The sequence below is a fragment of the Talpa europaea genome (genome assembly GCF_964194135.1).
Source record: "Talpa europaea genome assembly, chromosome: 8".
NCBI classification, from domain to species: Eukaryota; Metazoa; Chordata; class Mammalia; order Eulipotyphla; family Talpidae; genus Talpa; species Talpa europaea.
Window position 1 is genome coordinate 120,037,823 of NC_140075.1, and position 22,685 is coordinate 120,060,507.

A 22,685-nucleotide genomic window follows, 5' to 3' on the forward strand; every position below is an offset into this window, starting at 1 on the left:
GTTCCCACGGAGGGTGTCAGCTCTTCCTGTGTCCCTACAGGAAGTTCCTTTAAAACCCTGTGAGGGGACCTGTCTGGTCCACACAGGACCCCAAGCTATCCTGGAAGCCAGGACACAGGATGCTGGTGTGTGAGCGGGGGGCTGGGTGCTGGTGAGGGAGGGGGCTCACCCGCCTGTGCAAGGAGGCATCAGACCCAAACCACACCCCCAACCCCATGCCTACCAGAGCGAAGCTGGGGGTTATCCCCTCTCTCTGTTTCCTCTAGGCTGCACCCTTCCATCTGGGGGCCCTCTTGAGACCCCTGGCCCCACACACGCTTGAAAGGGATGGCCTCCTGGGGGCTGGCTCTACTCACCTACTGACACAGTAGAACGCGATTAGTCTGAAGATGTCCTCAAACACAAGAACCGAGCCTTCCAGGTACAAAACTGAGGAGAGATGAGAAAGGCTGGGGTGAGTGTCCCTGTCAGAGGAGGAGGCTGAGTCTGTTGCCTGCCCTGAGGCTCCTGTTGCAGCACCTGGCCTGCCACAGCTGCACACATGGCACTGCCCGCTGGCCCATGGGAAGGGAGAAATGCCCCTCACAGTGGTCACCCACTGAGATTTCGGGGACTAGCTGGCACAGAATGTGGTGGTCATCATTTTGGGCAAAACAATAAAGAAGACTCTGGATGGTAAGAGCAGAATTAAACATTTACTTGTGAAGGTCACCTCAGTCAACGGTGAAGTCGGAGAGTGTCCAGCAGGGGGAAGCTACCAGTTCTGTCCTCCAGAGGTCCACTGTCCAGGGTGCTCAACTGGGGCCACCTGTCTTTCACCCAAGAGCTTGTAAGAACCTCATTTGATCTGGCTGCATGGGTGAGAGTGAGGGCGACCTCAAAATTCCCTGACAAGGAAGAAGGATGAAAGTATTTGCCCAAGATTCCATCCCAAGGGGTCCAGAGAAGCTGAGGGAGACCATGAAGTTCCCCGTGGACCCACAACTCAGCATCATCCTTCCGAGGAGTCCCAACTCTCACCCTGGGCTCCACATGCCTAACATGGGATGCTTCCTGCACTGGGGATCCCCACTGTGAACTTTCTTAGGCATCAGCAAGGCCAAGAAACACGGGCATGTTGTACTTTAGCTCCAATGTCCTCGGTTCGTCTAGCGTCCCTGTGCGGGGGGAGGCAGGACCGGGGCTGGGCCTCTAGGGTTAGCAGCGTGACTCTGGGTTACCCCTCTTGGCCCTCCCACCTGCAAAGGGAAGGACCCGGAGCCTCCAGCAACAGGCCTGTATCCAGGTGCCAGAGTAAGGACAGCACCCTCCCTGCTGCGCTGGCGATCTGTGTACCAGGATACACGGGCCACAGGTTCTGTTCTGATAGCCTCATTTTCACATTCATCCTGGAGGGGAGGGCACTGCTCACAGATGCCTACAAGTGACTGGAGTCATTTATTCTACATAGTTCACATGATTTTTTTTTTAAGTTTACATTCATCATGAGTTCCTGGCAAAAAAAATGGTTCCTCACTGGCATAGATGTCAATAATTGTAAAAATGAGTTTAAGAAAAATATGCAGTAGATTACAGTACAGGAGGTGCTCAGCAGATGCCCACAGATGACCAGCCTGAGGGTGGAATGACCAGGCTCTGAGAATTGGGGGGGGGGGGGTGGTGGTGGCCCACAGTGCCACCTAGTGCCAGCCTTTGGTGCGTCATCTGCTCTACACAGGCACACAGACTGGTCACCCCCACCTGGGGTCAAAGGACTTCTCTGGGCCAGGAGAGGTAGGGCGAGCACCCCTCTGTCAAGTGGGAACATAAAGAGCTCCCCCACGATGCACACAGGAAGCCGAGCTGTGCCTACCAGGCATGCTCAACAATTAGCCGCTGTCCTTGGAGAGAGGCTCCTTTGCGCAATGCAGCAGGAAACTTCCGTGCCCTCTGGCACCTCATATAAAGCTTCTTTTAGAGTTAGTCATACTTGGCTTGTTGGATCAGCTTCTAGGGAGCAGGGACCAGGCTTATTCATTTTTTAGCCCAGGGCCCAATACAATTCTTTCCTATTGGCCCAATAACCTGCTTACTGTTCAAACTAGATCTGTGCAAGCCACAAAGCTGTTTGCTTCTTTGGAATTAGGAGGGCCCCACTGCTGGCCCCGTCTGCACCTCTCCCCACCCTGATCATGGGAATGCACCAAGGCCACACCCGGAGCTCCTGCAGGACAGGGCCAGGGCTTTGCCCACATGCGAGTCTCCCGCAGCACCCAGCACAGCGCCTGCATGCAGCCTGGGAGACCAGAGAATGTTTGCTGAGTAGCTGTCTCAAAGGACACCCCAGAGGGCAGAGGCTCCAGAGTCCTGGACCTCTCACCAGAACTCATGGTCCTTCCCTCCAGGGTGACCATGGACTTGCGGGGCTCCCAACAGACAGCCTCACACCATCCTGCTGCTGAGGTGACTGCAAGGGGGTGAGGTAAACAATCCCTGGTTGCTTTGAGTGGTGGTGGTGGGGGTGATGACTAGTTTCCAGGGTGTTCCGTGTCCTGCACCATCCTGCTGGTGGCTGGTGTGTGGGCGCCCCGGCCAAACTGTTTGAGTGTGACTGAGTGTCTATCACATGCCCTGGTTTCCTCAGCTGGGTGACAGGGTGCACAAAGGATGCCCCTGTTGTGGGTTGAATTGTGTGCCCCTCAAAATTTATGCTGGCGTCTTCTCTCCTGGTACCTGTGAACATGACCTCCTAATTTGGAAAGTGGGTCTTTGTAGATATAATCAGGATGAGGGCAGACTGGATCGGGTGGACCCTAAATCCAACCTCTGGGGACCTTATAAGGAAACACGTAATGACATGAGACACAGACACTCAGAGCGGGGCTGTGGGGACAGGGAGGCAGAGATCGGAGAGGGGTGTCCAGAAGCCAAGGATCACCCGGGACTGCCAGCCACCCCAGAAGCTAGGAAGAGGCACCAACACGTCTCCCCAATCTCCAGAAGGAACCAGCTTTTCAGATTTCAGGTTTCTGGCCTCGAGAACCATGAGAGGACAGCTTCACCTGCTTTCTACCAGAGGGTGGTGCCTCACTGCAGTGCCCCTGGAGACGAGGCCCCAGCTTGGAGGCAAGGGCGCGAGCACAGCACGGGTAAGTCTGTGGAGCTGTTAAAACAGGGTGGCCTCCCCCGCCAGCGGTGCTACGGCCAAGCCTTTGAGCAAGGAAGACCGTCACGGCACGGAGCAGTGTCAAGAGGAAGGTGTTCCTGTCCTTCCTGGGCCTCATCTTGTATGGCTCCTGGATGGAAACCCGTTCCCCGCAGGACCATTGTCCTCCCACCCCACAGCCCTCATCTCTACCTCTAGGCCTCGGCACCTGCTGTTCCCCCAAGCTCGGAGAACAGGCCTTTGCCTTTCCCTGCCCTCAGGTCTCAGCTCCAGGTCCACTTCTGCCCCAAGGCCTGGCCAGGTGTCTGGCTCTCTCTTGTGGGAAGGCTGCACCCGGGGGCACCGTGCAATCCGCACGAGCCTGCAGCAGGGAATCCTGGGATGTGCTAGATGGCGGTGCCAGCCCGGGGTCCTCAGACCAGGAGACGGTGGGCTCGCTGGGGGCAGGAGTGGGTCTGAGCTTCCCGGCCACCTGCACTAGGCCAGGCACCCAGGGAGGACTCTGCAGGGCCCGTGGGCTGACCAGACCCGCTGCTGTGGGAATCAAGGGCGGACCAGACAGAAGTCTGGAGAATGAGAGCACATGAGCGGTCGCTTTGGGGAAGGAGAGGGGAGGAGGCTGATGGGCACAGAGTTTCCTTTTTGTTGTGCTGAGCCATAAAAAGCCTAGAACGTAGCCTGTCAGCCACTTTCAAGCATGCGACGCAGCGGCATTAGGTACATGCACGTCGTGCAACACCGGACTTCCTTTTTGGGGTGAGGAAATGTTCTTAAATTAATTGCGGCGAGGGCTCCACCATGGTGAATACGCTGAGAGCCGCTCCGTCGTGCGCTGTCAATGAGCAGATTGTATGAAACTGAATCCCAGCTATAAATACCTCCCCAGACAGCCGCTATTAAAAAGAGAAAGAGACGCAGGCCCGCAGAGCGCCGCCCGAGTTTCACTGCTCTGAGATTGTCCGGCATTTTGATACCGAGGATCGATGAGCTCCAAGTGGAGAAATTACAAGAATTTTCCAACTTTTCCCCTAGTTTTTCTAAATCGCTCTGTAGCCTTTTCTCTAAAGCCACCTGGTTTCCCATGTCCTCACAGCTCACGCTGCTGTAGAACCTGCTCATAGCCTTGTGGGGGGCAGGGGACAGGCCCTGTCTGCACCCCCACGCCACCGCAGCTGCCCCCTGCTAAGGGGTCCAGTTGCCCTTAACTCACCAGTGCTGTGGGGTGTGCCCGCTCTTGGCAGCAGCTCGGAGCCGGCCGGCGGCTCGTGCAGACAGACATGCCCGTTCAGCCGGGGGGCCTTGAAAACCGGGCAGCAGCAGCCCCAGGCCCCACTGCGGACCGTCTCCCGGGGCCTCCGGCAGAAGCCTCGGTGCCGACCCCCAGGCCCCGTCTGAACGAGTTGCTCCTCTTTCAAAGAGGAGGAGAGAGAACGGGCACCCGTCAGACGCGCCTGGCGCGTCCCCAGGTGATGACTGGCGACAACAGCTGGACCCTGCGTCTGCCTAGAGAAAAGGGAATCTGTCACCCCTGACTCACCGTCCGGCCGAGTGCCCGCCAGGTAGAGGCGCCGGCCCACACGCGCCCACTGCCTCTCGCACTTACAGTCTCGGCTTCAAATGAAATGTCCTCAGAGAAGTGGCAGCTGGGAGGAGACTTTTTTCTTTTAAAAGACATTTTATCCCTCACGAAGACAAGTGAGCTGCCCGGTCAGGGACGGCGTGTGAATCTCGTTCTCCAAGTCACCCCCAGCCCCGGGCAAGGTGCTTATGAGCACACGGCTGGCTCCGGATTTTATTTATTTATTTAGAGAATATTTTATTTTGTAATATTAACAGATTCACAGCAGGTGGCGGAGACAGACAGGCGGCCCATGTGCCCTTCATGCACCCCCTCCCCAGCCCGCCTCCTCCTTAGGGACTATGGTGCTAACCAAAGTACAACATCAAAACCAGGAGCTGACCCTGGTGCAACTCACAGAACTCACTCAAAGAGCTTCGCATGGACTCGCGTGCGCACACACGGGTGGTTGGAAGGTACACTATGTCACGTCACCCCCTTGTAGCTGCCTGTAATCACCACTGAGTTCAAAATATTTCCCTGACCCCTCACCACAGGCCCCTCACATGCAGCCTTTACAGCCACACCCACCTCTCCCCCGCCCCAACCCCTGGTAACCACCATCTGTTCTCCATCTCTGTGATCACACCATTTCATGAATGTCATGGAGCTGAATCACACAGCGTCTCTCCTCAGGGACTGATTTTTCACTCAGCATGATTTCCTCTAGGGTTGTCTGAGCTGTTGCATGAGTCAATACCCCATTCCTTTTCAGGGCTGAGTAGTATTCTATGACCTAAATGGACCTTGGTTTGCTTGGCTATTCACTCCCTGAAGGACATTTGGCTTTTAGTTATTATGTACAAATCTCCCGTGAATATTTGTGTACAGGTTTCTGGATGAAAATGTTTTCCTTTCTCTGGGCTGTAAGTCCAAGAGAGCAACTGCCAGCTCAGATGTTAAGCTCATCATCATTTTCCAAAGGAACCACCAAACTACTTCCGCAACAGCGATGCCGCTTTACATTCCCTCTGGCAAAGCGGGCGTGAGTCAGCTTCTTCCCGGGCTCGCCAGGTTGGTGTTATCACTGCCTTTTATTTCAGTCATTCCAGTAGGTGTGGGACGAGACCTCACTGTGGTTTTCATTTCCATTTTGAAACATCTGAGTTTTGTTTCATGTGGTTATTTGCCCTCTGTCTCTCCTCGCTGGTGGAATGTCTGCTCGTGTCTTTTACACACTTTCTAATTGAATGGTTTTATGTAATGTTGAGGGGTTTTTTGGTCATTGCTTAATGTAACACAGAGTTTACGAACATAAAATGTACAATTCCATGCTTTTAGCGTCTTCACCGAGTTGTGCAACCATCACCACTATCAATGTTAGAATATTTCCAACATCCCCAAAACAGATCTTGGACCCAGTAGCAACCACTTCCCTCTTCTCCCTTCTAACTTCTGGTAACCACCGATCTGCTTTCTGTCTCTATGGCCTGGTCTATTCTGGACATCTCATATCAATGGACTCCTCTAAGAGGTGGTCCTGCGTGTCTGCTTCTCTCACTCAGCATCGAGTTGTCAAGTACTTGTCGATGCTGTAGCAGTATCAGCCCTCCCTTCCCTTGTGGCTGAAAAACATCTGTTGTGTCCAGACATCACGTCTTGAAAAAGATGAAGGGCCTCCCCGGTGGCGCAGCGGTTGAGCGCTGGGTTGCGAAGCTGCCCGCGGCCTCTGCCGCGCCGGTTCGATCCCCGGCTGCTCCCCGGCCACCGGAGGAGGGTCCCACATGGCGCGCAGACCTCTCCTGCCGCCCGCTGCTCCCCTCAGCAGTGTACTTCGGTCCTTCTGCCTGCTCTGCTCCCCGCTCTGGCTCTGGTGAATTCTCTCACCCTCCCGTGCTTCTGACTGTACCCAGTGCATGTATAAACAAACAAACAAATAAATAAATAAATAAAACATGCCTCTATTAAAAAAAAAAAAATTAAAAAAAAAATTAAAAAAAAAGAAAAAAAAAGAAAAAAGATGAAGTATTGCTACTTGTGACAAGTTAGATGTAAGTGGAGGGGATTATGCTACAGGAAATAAATTCGAAGACAAACCAAATACGTGGAATAAAAAAAAAAAAGCGCAACTGTTTTTTTAAAAGGACTGTACCGTTTTGTATTCCACCAGCAGCGGATGAGGCTACAATTTTTCCACACCCTTGCTAACACGGATTACTGTCTCTGGATTACAGCCATCCCAGTGTGTGTGGTGGCAGCTCATGTGGTTTGGATTTGCATTTCCCTAGAGATGAGTGGTATCTTCTCATGTGTTTATTGGCCATTTGCATGCATTCTTTGGAGAAATGTCTATCCAGATCCTTTGCCCATTTTTAATGGGCTACTTGTCTTTAATATTGAGTTCTAAGAATTGTTTCTATATTTTAGATACAAGGCCTTTGTCAGATGTGTGATTTGCAAAGAAATTTTCCCAGTCTGTAATTTATCTTTACATCCTCCTAAGAGATTCTTTCAAATATTTCCTTTAAGAATGAAAAAATGAATGCTGTCCAATTTTGTCTGCAGAATAGCAAGAACTTCAACCTGTGGTGCATACATGATTCAACAGGCGTTATTGCAACCTGCTTTGATTAAGTCAATTCTGATTTGTATTGGGTAGTAGCATATTGTTATAGTTAATATGTGATGGGCCTTTAGCCAGGTATACCTCTTATCTAGGCCAAAGTCCCCTAGTCTCTTGGTAGATTTATCCTCTTAGCAGATACTTCCTTCATAGATGAGGCAGAGGTAAACTTTGGACGTGCTCAGCTTTAATTACCACAAATCCCCAGGGGCTGAGGTGAGTGAATTTGACAAAGAAAACCTGTTCTACACCAAGTCCACCTTAAGCAGAGAATGGCCATGGCATGTGCCTTCACTGGGGTCGAGCTGTCCTTGCTAACAAATGAAGAATGAACATTTTCTCATTTTAGTCTGACCCTGGTTTTTGGTGGGGAAGAGAACATTCCATGAAAACATGGAGTGGGGATGCCCCTTGCTGAGGGCTTTTAAGACTGTGAAGTGTGGGCCTCCCTGGTGGCACAAGGGGTTAAGTTTCAGCACAAGGAAGCTAGCCACAGCCACGGCAGCATGAGTTCAATCCCCACCCAGGGAGCTGACCCACATGGCGCGGCAGACCTCTCCTGTCTCCCCAGGGCTCCCCTCAGCAGTGGATTTCAGTCAATCTGCCTGTTCTGCTCCCCACTCTGTCTCTGGGGAATCTCCTCACCCCCTCCACCTCTGGCCTGTACCCCAGTTCTTGCATGCATAAATAAATAAAATAAATCTTTAAAAAAAAAAGCTGTGAAGTGTGGGCTTTCTGAAGAAATACAAACCGAGTCTTTTGTGTCAGCAAAAGGCTTCCTTGTTAACCCGAGTCATTTCTGTTTAACGCAGTTGGTTGACAACAGGAGTGGTTGTTAATAACTTTCCCGGTCGTGACCCTCATCTGAAGGGCCGGGTCAGAGGTGCTCTTTAGCTAGGACATTCCCACTGGGTATTCATTCAACAGCACATACTTACTGTGCTCAGACTCTGCTCACATAAATGGCACATGGGCATGGGAGCTGAGAGGACACTTCAAGACAGAGTGACAGGGAATTTGTCAATGGTCTGGCTATAGGGCCTCTCTGCAACTCCTTCCCGAGGGGTAGAGATTCAAAACAATGGCCTCATTTTCCTTTGCGGATTGAAAATTTGGTTGGGTTGGGGAATGGGGTGCGAGAGGCATTAGTTGATATTAGCTTAGAGAAAACCACGTGTGCAGCAAGGCCTCAGCATGCTGGTTATGGAATGGGCACTGGCTGGATGAGAGGTGCCCCAGGAGGAAGATGGGACACGGGAGGTTGGGACACCTACAGTCTTGTGTTGGCAGGAGAGGTGGAGTTCCTGATGTCCCAGAGGACTCAACCCTGGAGAGAGGGGTCATCACACCTGGCTGGGGGTGGGGAGGACTTGGAGGGCCCCAGAAGTGGTCCTACCCCAAAGCCTTCTGTGACACTGCTGAGTCAACCTTCCCTGACACCTGTCACTCAGAATGCATTAGGAGACCCTGTCCTAATGGTTTCTTATGCTCCTTCATAAAAAGGGACTCTAGATCACCGCGCTGGGTCCCTGACAGGAAAGATTGGCAGTACAGACCCTGAAAATAAAAACTAACATGACAAGGGGCTGGGGAGTGGGTCCCAGCTGGGGAGCAGGAGGGCTGGCACCTGTAGCCCACTCATCCCTGTGCCCCTCACACCCCCTTTGGCTTCTACTCACTTTGAAGATCACAGTTGCCTTTTGGTTTGTACCCACTGCTGCCCGGCAACACCATGGTTGCCAGGGGAACCACCGCATGGACAGCTTGTGGCTGAGGTGCTAAAAAGACTGTTTGCTGCTATCATCAGGGCTATCCAAAGGCCCAGTTTTCTGAAACAGCAGCATGGAGTGGGCCAAACCCTTGTTTCTACTTCAGGCGAGCCCGAACCTGGACAGTACTGACCAGGCGTGGGCTCATGCCAGGCACCCAAATCCTCAGACAATCTTTCTATTCCTGCCAAGGGAGAATGAGAGGAACCTTGGCCTCCTGGGCTCTCTGCCTTGCTACGCAGAGGCCAGGGTGGTACCTCACAAGAGGCTCTGAGAAAGGAATAGCAGCTTCTCCACCAGAGCGAGCACAGGGGCGTAGAAGGGCTGGGGGAACTGGAGGGAGCACTGATTTGAAAATGTTGGGGAAACAGCTCCCTTTCTCTCCCCGGCCACTCTTCATGGTTCAGGGTGGACACCATGGCCTCTGGTTCACTGACTCTGGAGCCCCTTTGGTGTGTATTTACCAACCTCCCGGAACCTCTCTCTGTAAAACCACACACTCACTTTGGCCCCGAAGTTTCTCTATTGAAATAGAAACCACATGAATTGCCAGCTTACACTGCTGGGAGGCCTGAGGGCCTTCTGTGCAGGGGGTGGGGGTGGTGTTGGGGTGAGGGAAATGGTGCCTTGGCCCCACGTACCCTTGGCTGGAGGCTAGTAGACAAGGACAGGGGAGGGCTGGGCAGCTGTGGTCAGGGTCCTTCCAAATGCTCCCAGTGCCCTGCTAGGGTTTCATAAGAGAGCAGAGAGGTGTCCCCTCCTCGGGGAGGCTGCGGTCAGCACTAAAGTATCCAACTCCACAAGCAGGACACCAGCTGGACTTCATCCCCACTAATGCACCTCGCAGGCACTTGGGGGCAGTGGTCAGCTGTGCCTCCCTGGGTGTCAGGCCCGCTGTCACTGCTGGTTGTGGGTGTCATAAGAAAGCATTCCTCCTGGATTGCACCATAGGAATTTCAGGGTGAAAAACGTCCAGCAAAACTTTTTTCACTAGGTTCTGTTTCCCACCCCAAGTTTGCTCGATAAGAGACCCCAAGTGTCCCTCACAGTGGACGGGGGGTGGGACTGGAGAGCAGTGGACAGGGAACCACTGAAAGCCAGAATGGAGGCCCCTTGGAGACAGCCCTGGTCAGCAGCCTTCCCCATTGCACAGACAGGGAAACTGAGGTCCAGCGAAGGCGTATCCTATGGGAGAGAATTAGTCTGGGTGCTTTCCAGAGCTGGATTCTGGGGCTCTCTGGAATCTAGATTCTGCTTCTAAACCACTGTTGTTCTGACTCCTGCTCTCTGCTCCCCCGGCTGGGCTCTGCACAGACTTGGGCCTCCTCCCTAATAATGGACAGTAACTGTTACCATAGTTTTAATAATAACAATGATGATGATGACATTATCATTTACCATTTACTAAGTACCTACTGTGCCGGCTTCTGTAGCATCAGGAAAACTCCATTATCCTCATTTTATAAGCCAGGCAGCTGAGGCTGAAGGAATCGTGCCCTGGGCCACGGGCATGGCCAGTTGCCATCAGTATGCGAGCCTGGTGCATGAGGCACCTTTTGTTTGGGGGAGGAGGTGTGGGGTGAAGGGAGGGGGTCTCAGTGTCAGCGAGCAGAGGTGCCGTGGGCCCGTCTCCCCATCACCAGGCAGGCCCCTTGTTACCCCAGAAGGCTCTTGAAGCGAGCACCCTGCTGCCTCCCTCTGGCCCTGGCACCGGGCACACACTCACATCAGAGCATGATTGCCCCACGTCATGAGCTGCTCCCGGGCCTGAGCCTGGCCCAGCGTGAAGCTCTGGACAGGGGGCAGGGCTCCTTTCTTTTCACCATCCCGGATCCAAGACTCGCCCGAATCACATCAAGTGCTTAGCCGCGCGCGGTTGTTGAAAGCATTGTCTCTGAGCCCCGTGTTGGCAATCACATCTGTGCAACTGCCACTACACTGTTCAAGCTGCAATAAACGATTCCTTTTCTTAGACACTGCTCTTCCATATTTAGCAACTGTATAGATGAGGATTTAAGTCTGGGAAAAGGAATACAGAACAAACTGTCACAATGCAGATGGAACTTTGCCTGGGAAGTATTTATAGGCTCAGATGCCAAAACAGAAGGGGAGACGTAGGACAGATGTGCGAATTTCCAAGCGTCACGGAAGACTAAATAAAGAGCAAGCAGACAGGGAGGTGTGGGGGTGAGCGAACAGTGCGGGGCGGTGGAGGAAGAGGCACACCAGTGGGTCTAAGTTACCCATAGACAGGAGCTGCGCGTCTGGAAAACCATCCACCTGCTGCTCTGCTCACACAGCAGGAGCCAGGGAGCGCCTCTGACTGTATCCATCATGAAAAAACACTGTGATCTCTTAGAGAGCAGACGATAAAAGGGAGGTGGCCCCGCCGGGGTCAGGCCACTCTGATGGTGGGAACAAGCCAAGAGCACAGAAGGTCTCATCAAGAAACAACACCGTCCAAAGAGCAACCTAGCCTCACCTTCAGGACCTGACAGCTCATCCCAGCCCAGAGCACAAGAAGTCTCAGAGCTCTAGAAGCAAGCGCCTGGCACTTAGGAGAGCCATGAGACCTGGGGTGGTCAGTGCCTTGCTACAAGTCACACACCCGCAAGACAACATCCACACACTAGATGGCTGACAAGATACAGAAAAAAAACCACAGCAGAAACAAACAACCCAATCAATCAGTGGGCAGCAGCTATGAACAGATGATTCACCAAAGAGGATATTCAGAAACACTGTTCATCGTGGCTTCTAATAAGAGACATGCAGGTTAAACCCACGTGGATGCCATCTCGAACACCTGTGAGAATGGCGCACATTATAAAGACCCCCAACAACAAGGGCTGGGGAGGATGTGGAGAAAAAGAAACCCTATTACACTGTTGCTGGGAACAGAAACGGTGCGGCCATCATGGAAAGGGATCTGGATGACCCTCAAAAACGAAACCTGGAACTAGCATACAACCCAGCAGTCCCAGCTTCTGTATCTATCCTGAGAACATGAAACCATCAATGCCAAAAATTATGTACTTTACAGTGTTTATGTCAAGTGGGAGAGGGAGAGACAGGTCAAAGGGGTATCGTTGGTGGTAGTGGGGAGTAAAATACAAAAGCCATATCAGATTATGTCCTTTCATCCTTAAGGCCTTTCCCAGGGGGTGCCCCACGGCCCTCTAGATAGAGGTTGAATTTGAAGACCCGGGTGTGCGACGCCCTGTGATGGACCCCCAGCCAATGGCTCCACTTTCTGCCTGTCCCTCCCTTCCTAATCCAGCCAACTGAACTTGTCCAGGACACAACCCATCAGCCCGCCATTCTCAGCCCTATCCTGCCACCTTCCCCCTTCATCCAAACAGGACATTTATATTCCTCCTTCAAGACACAACTCACGTATCCCCATCCCCCAGAGCCTTCCCCTGGGGCCTCACTCACCCTCCATGTTGGGGGTCCTTCCTTGGAGTAAGTTCCTAACATCCTCTTAATAATATAATCTCTGTCTCCCTAGGAGCTAGTGTCCTTAATTTGAGTAAATGAATAGTAGAATGTCTTATGTAATTCTCTAATTATTCAGTGTGCATGATCCTTACATCCCCAAGTAGATAAGAAGTTTCCTTGAGAGAAAAGCCATTTTTTCAAGTCAAGGGCAGCACAGGGTAGGGCTGGGTAGCCTGGGTTTAAATCCTGGCCCCACCACTTACTAACATGTGACCTTGAGCAAGCCACTTGGTTTTTTTGTGTTTCAGTTTCCTCACCTGTAAAATGGAGGTTATGCCTGTTCTGGTTACCTGTTACTGTGTAACAAACTATTCGCAAAATTTAGTGGCTTGAAACAACACCCATCTGATTGTAATTCACCATTTTGTGGGTGAGGCATTCAGGCAGGGCTCAGATGGGAGATTCTTCTGCTCCTCGGACACTGATTATGTCACTTGGTGGTCAGGACTAGTCTGGTCCTCCAGGTCCAGAAGCTTTCAGTCATGGTTGCTGCTTGGGCTGGAACAGCTGGAAGCTTAGATTCAGCAGGGCCTTTTAACCTTACTAGATTCGGGGCAGGCGGCCCCCAAATATGTCAAAGTGGCACACTGATTATTTTGAATTAAAGTTGCTTGAAAAACAGTCAGGACTCTCTGACTTTCTTCTCTAAATCTCCCAGGTAAAAGGCACTCTCCCTGCATAGGGGGTAGAAAGGCACTCTTATTGCAGAGATAGGGAACTCAGGGAAGAGAAATCTGTGTAAACAAACTCTGTTTAGTCCTTTGCTAGCTAGTACTCAGGCCTAAAGTCTCTTTTCTTGTTTGTGCTTCACAAATTCAGTGTTTCTTTATTTTAAACTGATTGCTTTGGTTATTTCGTAGGCCACATATCTTTGAGACCTTTATATATATGAAAATAAATGTTTTTTTTCTCCTGTTAATCTGTCTTGTGTTGATTTAATTACTAGACCAGCTGATATATTTTAGAAAGGGAAGAAAAGTTTTTCTCCCCTACAGATCAGTGTTCCTATAGGATCTGGGCCAATCTAGGCAGCCTTTCCAGTGTGGGGATCACTGGATTTCTTACATGACAACTCAGGGCTCCCAGAGTCCAAGTAGAAGCTGGTGGTTCTCTTAAAAGCTACACACAGAGTCACTTCTGCCTTCTGGCCAGAGCATATGACCATGTTCTCTTGGTCAAAGCAGTGCCAGCTCAGTCCAGATTCAAGGGGAGAGGCTGGAGTCTCCACCTCTCAGGAGGAAGGTCAGAGAGTTTAGCTGCCTGCTTCTTCTCTTTATATATTATATATATATTTTTTTAGATAACCTTGGTTTATAACATTATATATAATTCAGAGGGATAGGTTCAGACCTCTTCAGATGTGTGTTACCATGCCACACCTCTTAGGTCCTTTACCCCCAAGGCCCAAAGGCCACTAAGAAAAGGGCTCTCAGGCTTCCACTGGAAAGTACCTCATGATGTGAAATGTTCTCCTGTGATGGACCTGCAGGCTCATATTACCTGGGAATGTATGCCACACCTGGCCAAGTTGGTAACACAACCTGATTCCAATTAGTTTCCTGTTTTTGCAAAGATAGTTCATTGGATGATTTCAACCGTGTGGAATGTAAAGAAACAAAGCAAAGAAACAGGTAAAACCAAACTAAAATTGATACAGCATTTCATGTATGAATTACAACACATTACATATAAAAACACACACCATGCTTTAGTTTGCAAAATGCTCACATATACGTCACTTCCCAACAGGTCGATGAGGTGGGCATCACCAGCCCTGCTGAGATGGCAGTGCTGTGCTGGTAAATGCTGAACAACCAGCTCTCTAGGGGAGGCAAAGCATGGTGTTAATACATCTGCCAATTTCCAAAATGTTAGCATTGCAAGTGTTGGGTTGGGAAGAAATGGACACAAGGAATCTCCACCAAGACTACAGCTCAGACAGACTCTTGTATGGTCATAAGAGGCAGAGCATTAAGAGGCGAGAGATAGCTAAGCCCCCTGGCTTCGGCACCCTCCTCACGCCCTGTTGGAGCCTCTAGTCCTGTCTGCTCCCGTTCTGCTCAGCTCTGGTTCTTGACAATGAACATGAAGCACTGGGTTTAAACTTAGCTCAGGCCTCTGACTCTGAGGGTGACTCCAAAGCTCCTCATGTAACTCAACAACCCTCTGCTCTGCTCCCTCTCTGCTGTCCTTCCCTGACGTGGAGATCCTTGTGCACAAGACAAGAAAAACCCGGCTCAAGGCAAGGAGCTTGGAAATGGAGTCCACCGCCCTGGAGCCAATCCCAGTTCCATCCTGGGATCATTTCCTGGCAAATGGGGGTCACAGCACCTGTCACGGGGCAGTGGGGAGACAAGAATGATCTCGAATTGCCACCCAGTGCCTGGTAGACAGTGAGTCCCCAGTGACTGGGGGGCTGAAGGCTCTGTAAGATTTCACAGAAGGGACTAGGTATTAGGGTGCTCAGTTCCACCTGGGGAATCCCAGGGCAGCCTTGGACTGGGAACAATGACTGCATTAAAGGAACATTCCAGCAGGGGAAGTTCCACAGGGCAAGTTCCCTATAAGTTTCCGTTGTGTATACCACAGCCCAGACAGCAACGAGCACAGAAGGAATGCAGTGGGATGGGGAATGTGATAAAGCAGCACACACCACCTGCTGATTCTCTACAGCTAAGGGGAGGTGGCCACAAAGGACCACGGAAGATACCACAAAGACTCCACATCTACAGAACTTTCCAGAAAGTCTCACCTCTGACTGCTTCCTTAAATAGTTTGGGTAGAAAGGAGAAGCTGGTGGGACTGGCATAGTAAAATGGCTTCCCAAGAGGCCAGCTGGGTTGCCTGGATACTGAGCAATAGGTCTTTTCCTCAGCTACAACGAGGCTTTATGATTCAGGTGCTTGGGACATCTGGGGTCAGGCAGACGAAGAACAGCACCTTCCTGTGTGGGGTTTTATCTTTCCAAAGATCTGTCTCTTGCTGGGTGACGTCAGAGATCTCTATCCCATGGGGCTCAGAGACATGGAGTGAGTTGCTTAAGGTCACACAGAAAATTACTGGGGGAGCCAGATCAGAATTCATCGACACCCACCCTGACTGTGCACCAGCTCACACCAGCCCTGACACTGCTCCCTCCTCCTAGGGGTAGGAACCCCTGGGGACTCCCAGAGCATAGCACCTGTGGGAGGCCCTCCAGAGGTACTCAGAGGTAACGATCAATATTCCCGCTTGAGAAAAATGAAACAAAACTGAGTTCCCTGGGAACAACCCCACTGAGTTCCCTGGGAACAACCCCCTTAAAATCTAGACTGTGGGGGGGTCCTCCCAGAGCAGCTGCACAGGGTGGCCCTGAGAACCACAAAGCAATGCCAAAGGCCCTTGCCTGGTGTCCGCCACGCCTGTCCCGATCTGCTCAGCCACGCAGCACCCCATCTGTCATGGCCCAGGGCTCAAGGATGCTCGTTACACCTGCACGGCCACGCTGGCTCTCCTGCCGGGCTGAGGTGTGTTCTCATGTTTCCTTGTCTGCTCCTCACACCCGCTTCCTCGGCGGAGGAGCTGATGCTCGCGCGGCTGGTGGAAGTGAGGCCTTGCTTTAGTTCACAGAGCAAGTGAACCGGCAGGACGGGACACAAATCCAGGTTTTCTAACCCTCACACCCGTGTGGCGTGGATGGCGGGGCGGCGAGGGAAGGAGCAGCGGCTTTGGGCCGGAGGGTACAGTCAGCTGACGCTGCGTCCAGCCGGCCGGGAGACGACCAAGCTGAGTGGGGCAGCGGTGATGCCCAAGCCCTCCCTGCCGACGGGAGGGGAGGCACTTGAATTCAGATCCACTGGGTACCAACGCCCCAGCCATCTCTCAAGTGTGAGGTGCCGCCTACCCCACCTTGTGCTGGGCTCTGGGGGCCACAGCTGTGGTGTCAGACTCACTGGCCCCTCAGTAGTTTTCCGGGAGATGGGAAAATGTGAAAGAGACAAGGAAGGACAAGAGGACCCGACAGGCCAAGAAGCGTGGGGGTGCGCCCAGCGGACGAGGACACAGCACAGTGCAGAGGGGGAGGCAGGGAGCAGAGGGCGCCATTTGGGGATGTCGGGATTCTTACTTTTCTAGGGAGGCTCCGCGCGGCTGCAGCTGGAGGAAATTGTCTCAAGCAGGTGAGAGACATTCGTGAAATGTCACTGAGTACCAAGCCCTGCCAGGAAGTCGGAGGCCTGGTGGCAGTGGGCACAGGAGGATGTGGTCAGTCAGGACGAGGTGGGTGCAGAGCTGGTATCTGCTGCTTCAGGATGCCCTGCTCAGCGACCTCCTCCTCTGCTGCTGAAGCCTGGGGGTCCGCCCGCGCACCTCGCTCCCTTACGCGGTGCTGTCTCTCACTTGCTAGCATAAACCTGTTTGCTGAGTTGGGAATTTCCAGAGTTGGTTTTCATGGAGGAAGAGGGAGGAGGTGGAAAGGAAGTGGAAGGGAAAGCGGAGCCCCAGAGGCTGAGCAAGCCAAGCCCACACCTGTGCTGTCCCCGGACAGAAGGCCTGACCCCTGACACCTCCATCACCCCCAAAGGAGGGTGGCTCTGTGAGGCTCTTGGCTCTCAGAAACAGTTAAGTTGGACTGTTTTTTCTTAGACACAATTTCTGAAGGTGCAAACCCCCCAAAGTGGCACCACGGCACAGGGGCGGGGCTGGCATGGCACCCCACACCCCTGCCTCCCCTCTCTTTCTGGAGCTTTCTCACATGGCTGCTAAAACCTCCTCCTGTGATCCATTTCCTCAGGGTGAAACAAAGTCCAGGCAGCTGTGCGTTCGTTCAGCTTCCTCACTGTCCTCCATCCCCAAGAAGGCTCAGCTGCCCGGTCTCACTTACTTGGCCTCGCTGCCCACTGCCCAAGATTGTTCTTGAGCAACCACCAAGGCCATTGTCCCTCCATCCTCCTCTGTCCTGCTCTGGGCACAGTGGACTGTCCCCTCGATCACCCACACCGCCCAGCTCTCTCCTAAATCACCGATCCCACGGGGCCACCACTGTCACATCTTCCCACGATGATAAAACAAAACCCCTGGCACCACGGGTGGCTGTCAATGCCCTTTGGGACCTGACTACGCACCCTTCTCCCAGCGCCATCTTTGATTCTACGGCCAATCACATGGATTCCACTTCCTCACCCTCAACATAGCTTCTGTCCACTGGTTTATGGGTATTCTGTCTGTCTGTGAGCCAGTGCAGCGTGGGGTCTCAGGTAAGCATGCCCTGTTCCCAATTTCTCTTTCTTGCAATGATTTCTCATCTCCCAAACCCCAAGAAGGCTTGGACTGACCAGTCAAAAGAAATCAGTTCTGAGTTCCCCAGAGTGCACACGTCCATTCTAGCTCTCACAACCATCTGGCTTGTGTGTCTGCTTCATGGGCCTGTGTCTGCCTACCCCTAGCTCCAGTGCCAGGGACCATTCAGTACACATTTAACTGGGCACAAAGCCTTTGAAGTGTTTAACAACAGAGAAAACTCATAAGACAATGTTTATGTGAAGAAAAGGAAGGCAAAAAACTACAGGTGCCATTATGATTCAAAATCAATTTAAGAAAAAAAGAAATTCACCGTTGGAAAAATGAACTTTAGGAGAGTTAAATTATCCAATGACGTATGTTTTCCCTGGGCCACCTCCATTTTGGAGGTGAAAATGGAACTGCTAAAAAGAGAAAGAAACAAACTGTGGTTAGTCTTAAGCCAAAACCTCCACGGGCAGTAACCAACGTGAGATAAGAAGAATGAATCAAATTCTTTTTATTTTTTTTTCCAATTTGGGTTTATTGCGATAAAGTAGATTTATACCTTGGTGTCTGTGCAGGGTTATAGATTCCATCCTCTACCAATGTCTCTCTCTCCCCCTACCCACCACCAGGGCCCCCACCATCCTCCACCATGTTCCATTGGGTCCCTTCCCTCCCCATAAATCAACTTCTTAGAGTGAGTTCTCCAGAGCCAGGGGTTGCAGGAAGTGATGGTTTAGAGGTGTGAGCTGCGAGTTACTCAATCTCCATAGCTAATTATAGCTGCCAGAACTTACCGCGCATGCGCTGCGTGTGGGCATTACGACAGATTTTCCCCATAAAGTCTCCATTTCATTGAGGAGACAACAGCGTGGTCTGAGTTACTCTGATTCTGACATCGGGTCTCCCCCGACCCCAGCCCCACCAGCAAGCCATTCACCGACACCAGCAGGTTATCCTATAACTCAACTCCCTTCTGACGCTCTCTTCCTGGAGATAGTGTCAGATCCCACAGGTTAAGGGCTCGGTCCCTCCCAGTTCAGATGCCAACCTCACAACCACATCGATCCCTATGCTTGGCACATGTGGGTGCAGCGTCTAAGGCTCCTTTCAAGGTAGACCCGAGCAGGGTGCTTGATCACCCTGGGGCCATGTTTATACATCACGAGGTCTGACCTGGAAAGCCCAGGGACTGATGAGTGAAATGCCTTGTTGATCAGATTGGCGCCATGGGTGGGGGTTGGAAGTATATCCACAGACTCACTCTCCCTACAGCCCTAAATTCAGGTTCTGTTTGACCTTTTTTTCTGTCAATAAAAAGGCCAGGATCTTGCTCTAGAGCAGTGCCCTGCATCCCACAGCCTGCCCCATGACTCCTGTTGCTTTTCTTTATCAGTGGGGTGCTGCTGACACCACAACAACAGATATGGCTCAGAGGGTCCAGTGACCCCCTTCTCGGGCTCAATTAATTTGCTAGCGCAGCTCACAGAACTCAGAGAAACACTGTATTTGCTGGAGAAGCGGCTTATGATAAAAGCATGTACTTCAGGACCAGCCGGATGGGAGAGAGGCCCAGCCGTGGGGAGCGCGCAGGAGCTTCCACACACCTGAGCACACTCTCCCTGAATCCACACCTGCTCGCCAGCCTGGCAGCCCTCCGCATCCTGTCCTCTGGGTTTTTTTTATGGAGGCCTCCTTACAAAGGCATGATTGATTAAATCTTATCACTGTTATCACTTAGAAAATTCCAAAGAACATTTTCGGAGTTCTGTGCCAGGAATGAAGAAGACCAAGCCTATATTCCTCATTAGGAACCCCAGTATCGAAGTTCTATTGCATCACGAATCCCAGTGTCCCAGTTATGATGCTGCTATGCACCCCACGTGCCAGGTGTCACGTCCCATGGCCCCTTGCACTCACTCATCCATCCTCCAGCCCTGTGTGGCCAATGTTCCCATTTTGCAGATGAGGAAACTGATGCACAGAGAAGTAAAGTAACACGTCCAACGTCACCAGGCGACAGACACAAATCCCAGGACAGCCGGCCTTTCCAAAGCGCATGCTCTCAAAGGAGGCTTAGACCAGAAGGCAAGACGCACACGGGCAGCTCCGCCTCCCTCATTAAACACCGGGTTTGCCTTGGCCCCGCCAACCCCAACTTCGGTGATAATCATTTCTTACCCTTTGGTGGACTCAATACATTCCCATTCAAGAACAGGTTCAACCCCGTCCTAGGATAAGGGGTGAGTTGGCGAGAGGGTCAAAGCCACGAGCGTGAACGGAGGCCCCCGGAGCCGAACTCAAAGGCGACACTCTGCCCCACATGTACATCTCCACTGCCCAGGAGGACTCCCTGGGTGTCTCCCCTCCTTAGCACTTCATAAGAACCACCTGTGCCAACTGGCACACCTTTCACCGAGTTTGCCCGAGAGGTGGGCTTCGTTGCCAAGAACAAGTGTCTCTGTCCACTTCAACTACTTGACCTAAAACCTGGGCCCTAAGAGGGGAGATTCACTCCTGGCAAGAAGCCCTGACTGACCTAGCGAGGCCAGGGGTCAGCCCAGCGGAGGAAACGGGCAGCGAGCAGAGTGGGGCTGCCCCAGAAACTCAGTGCTGGGCAGTCGCTTCCCATGGGGGCCAGACCGCACCATCCACTACCATCTTGTGGTTCCTCTTCCAGAGACAGGGCCTTCTGTCTGGCTTCCTTTCACTTTTTTTTTTTTTTTTTAGAGGCATGTTTTTATTTATTTATTTATTTGTTTTTGTTTATACAAGCACTGGATACAGTCAGAGCACGGGAGGGTGAGAGAATTCACCAGAGCCAGAGCGGGGAGCAGAGCAGGCAGAAGGACCGAAGTACACTGCTGAGGGGAGCAGCGGGCGGCAGGAGAGGTCTGCGCGCCATGTGGGACCCTCCTCCGGTGGCCGGGGAGCAGCCGGGGATCGAACCGGCGCCGCAGAGGCCACGGGCAGCTTCGCAACCCAGCGCTCAACCGCTGCGCCACCGGGGAGGCCCTCCTTTCACTTTTTAACAGCCTGCAGAAAATCGCCACCTTATGGATGTGTCATTGTGCTCATCTTCCAGGGTGCGGAGCAGCAAAAGAACAGCCAGACTCCCCAGCCAGCTGGTTCATGCCGGCCGCAGGGGGTCAGGGCTGTGGCCTGGAAGTCGGCTGGCTCCGTCCACCCTGCGCCTGCTCCTTTGTTGACTGTGTCCCTCCCCCACGCCTCCTCTGCTGGGTCTCTGCACACACAGCTGGCCTCAGAGGGTCCCCGATAAGGCAAAATGTTGACTCCGACACCTCACAGGCCCTTGTCACTTTGGCGCAGTGTAGAGGGGCCTGCGGATGCAGTGAATGGTAGCACTTGTTCAAAATGGCTGCTGCCCCTCCCTGCGGGTTGCCCGGCCCCCTGAGGATGGCACCCCCACCCCCTGGCATCTGGCTGCTCCGGTGAATGAGATGTGAGGGGAGGTGACACCTGCTGCCTTGGAGCAGAACGTTCGGAGCCCCGTGGAATCCCACGGGGGATTCCTGCCCTCCTTTCGGCCTGGACTGCAGAGCAGATGCTTGTGCAAGGCGTCTCCACATACCGTCTACGTGTGAGAGACTCACGTTGCTTGGTGTGCGTGCAAACCCCTGGGGCTTGGGGGTGTTTGTTACTGCAGCATAGCCAGACTGAGCTGACTGCGCCGGGGTTTGATGGTTCCTCTATTTTGAAGTTGCCTGGACTCGCTCCTGGTTCAGGGAAACAAGAAAGTGGAGGGCCGCCTAGAGCCGGCCAGGCGAGTCTGCTTCAAAGCAGAGTGGGGACACAGTGAGGCTGACCACTCACTTTTGGGGGATGCCCCTGTCTTCTGCCTGAGCCATGTGGGGAACCCCAACAAAAGGTCCTAGTTCCAGGCCCTGGGCCTTTCCCTTGCCCACTTCCTCCTCAGGCCACCCCCTCTCCCGCTCCAGACACCACAGCAACAGGAAGGCTCAGGAGCGCCCTGCTTGGGGAGGCGGGTGGCTCTCTCCTCCCATGAGGGACACGTGGAGGCTCCCACTTGCTCGCCTGGAGTTTACCCAGAGCCTTGGCCCCTGTATGAGCAGCAGGGCAGTGGCCTAGCAGCAGGGCAGAAGCAAAGGCGGTGGTAGTAACTGGCAGCCATGTCAGTAGCAGTGAGAGCAGGAGCAGCGATAGCAGCAGCACCGGGAGCAGCAGCGGCAGTACTAGCAATTGTGACAGTGTGGGAGCAATAGCAGGAGCAGCGGGAACAGTAGTAATAGCAGCTACTACTATTATTATTATTAAGCAACTACTACAACTATTATTAAGTAGTAGCGGAGCCAGAGTAGTGGTAGCAACACTGGCAGCCCTCCCCTGGGCTCCAGCTACTGTCCTGTGCTCAGGTGCACAAAGTCCTCCCAGCACCGCACACGGGAGGCACCGTTACCATCCACTACAAGAAGCCGAAAGAGGCTAGGTAACATGTCCAGGGGCCCATTGTAACAGGGTGGTCCCCAGGAAAAGGGGAGGTGCCAGGTTCCCTGACCCACCCCAGGGAGGGTGGAGCTGAGCAGGGCAGGGAAGCTGGGGAGGAGCCTGAGAAGGAAGGAAGCAGGCTGGAGCCAGATGGGGGCCTGGAGGAGGCCCGTGGAGCAGAGACACGTGAAGAAGCTGCGCTTGCTTCTTGGTCCTGGGCTGCTTGAAGCGTGCGGGTGAGAGGCCCGCGGGAGGATAACAATGGCAGCTTTATCTTGATTTTGATTTTGCTCTTTTCCTCCCAGACTTGTCTGGCTGTTTCTGAACCTTTTCTATGGGCCCCCGCTAGAAGGTGCTTTA

At 52.7% G+C, this 22,685-nt stretch overlaps 1 protein-coding gene across 1 annotated transcript in view; it reads right to left on the reverse strand.

The window, feature by feature from the left end:
- The window catches only part of RIN3 (Ras and Rab interactor 3), a gene marked incomplete at its 5' end in the record, with an annotated part of 115,567 nt that overhangs the window by 40,411 nt on the left and 52,471 nt on the right, over nucleotides 1–22,685 (reverse strand). Inside the window, one exon of the mRNA XM_084240069.1 lies at nucleotides 357–429. Within this exon, the coding sequence (XP_084096195.1) occupies nucleotides 357–429 (73 nt within the window). The remainder of the gene's footprint in view (nucleotides 1–356; nucleotides 430–22,685) is intronic.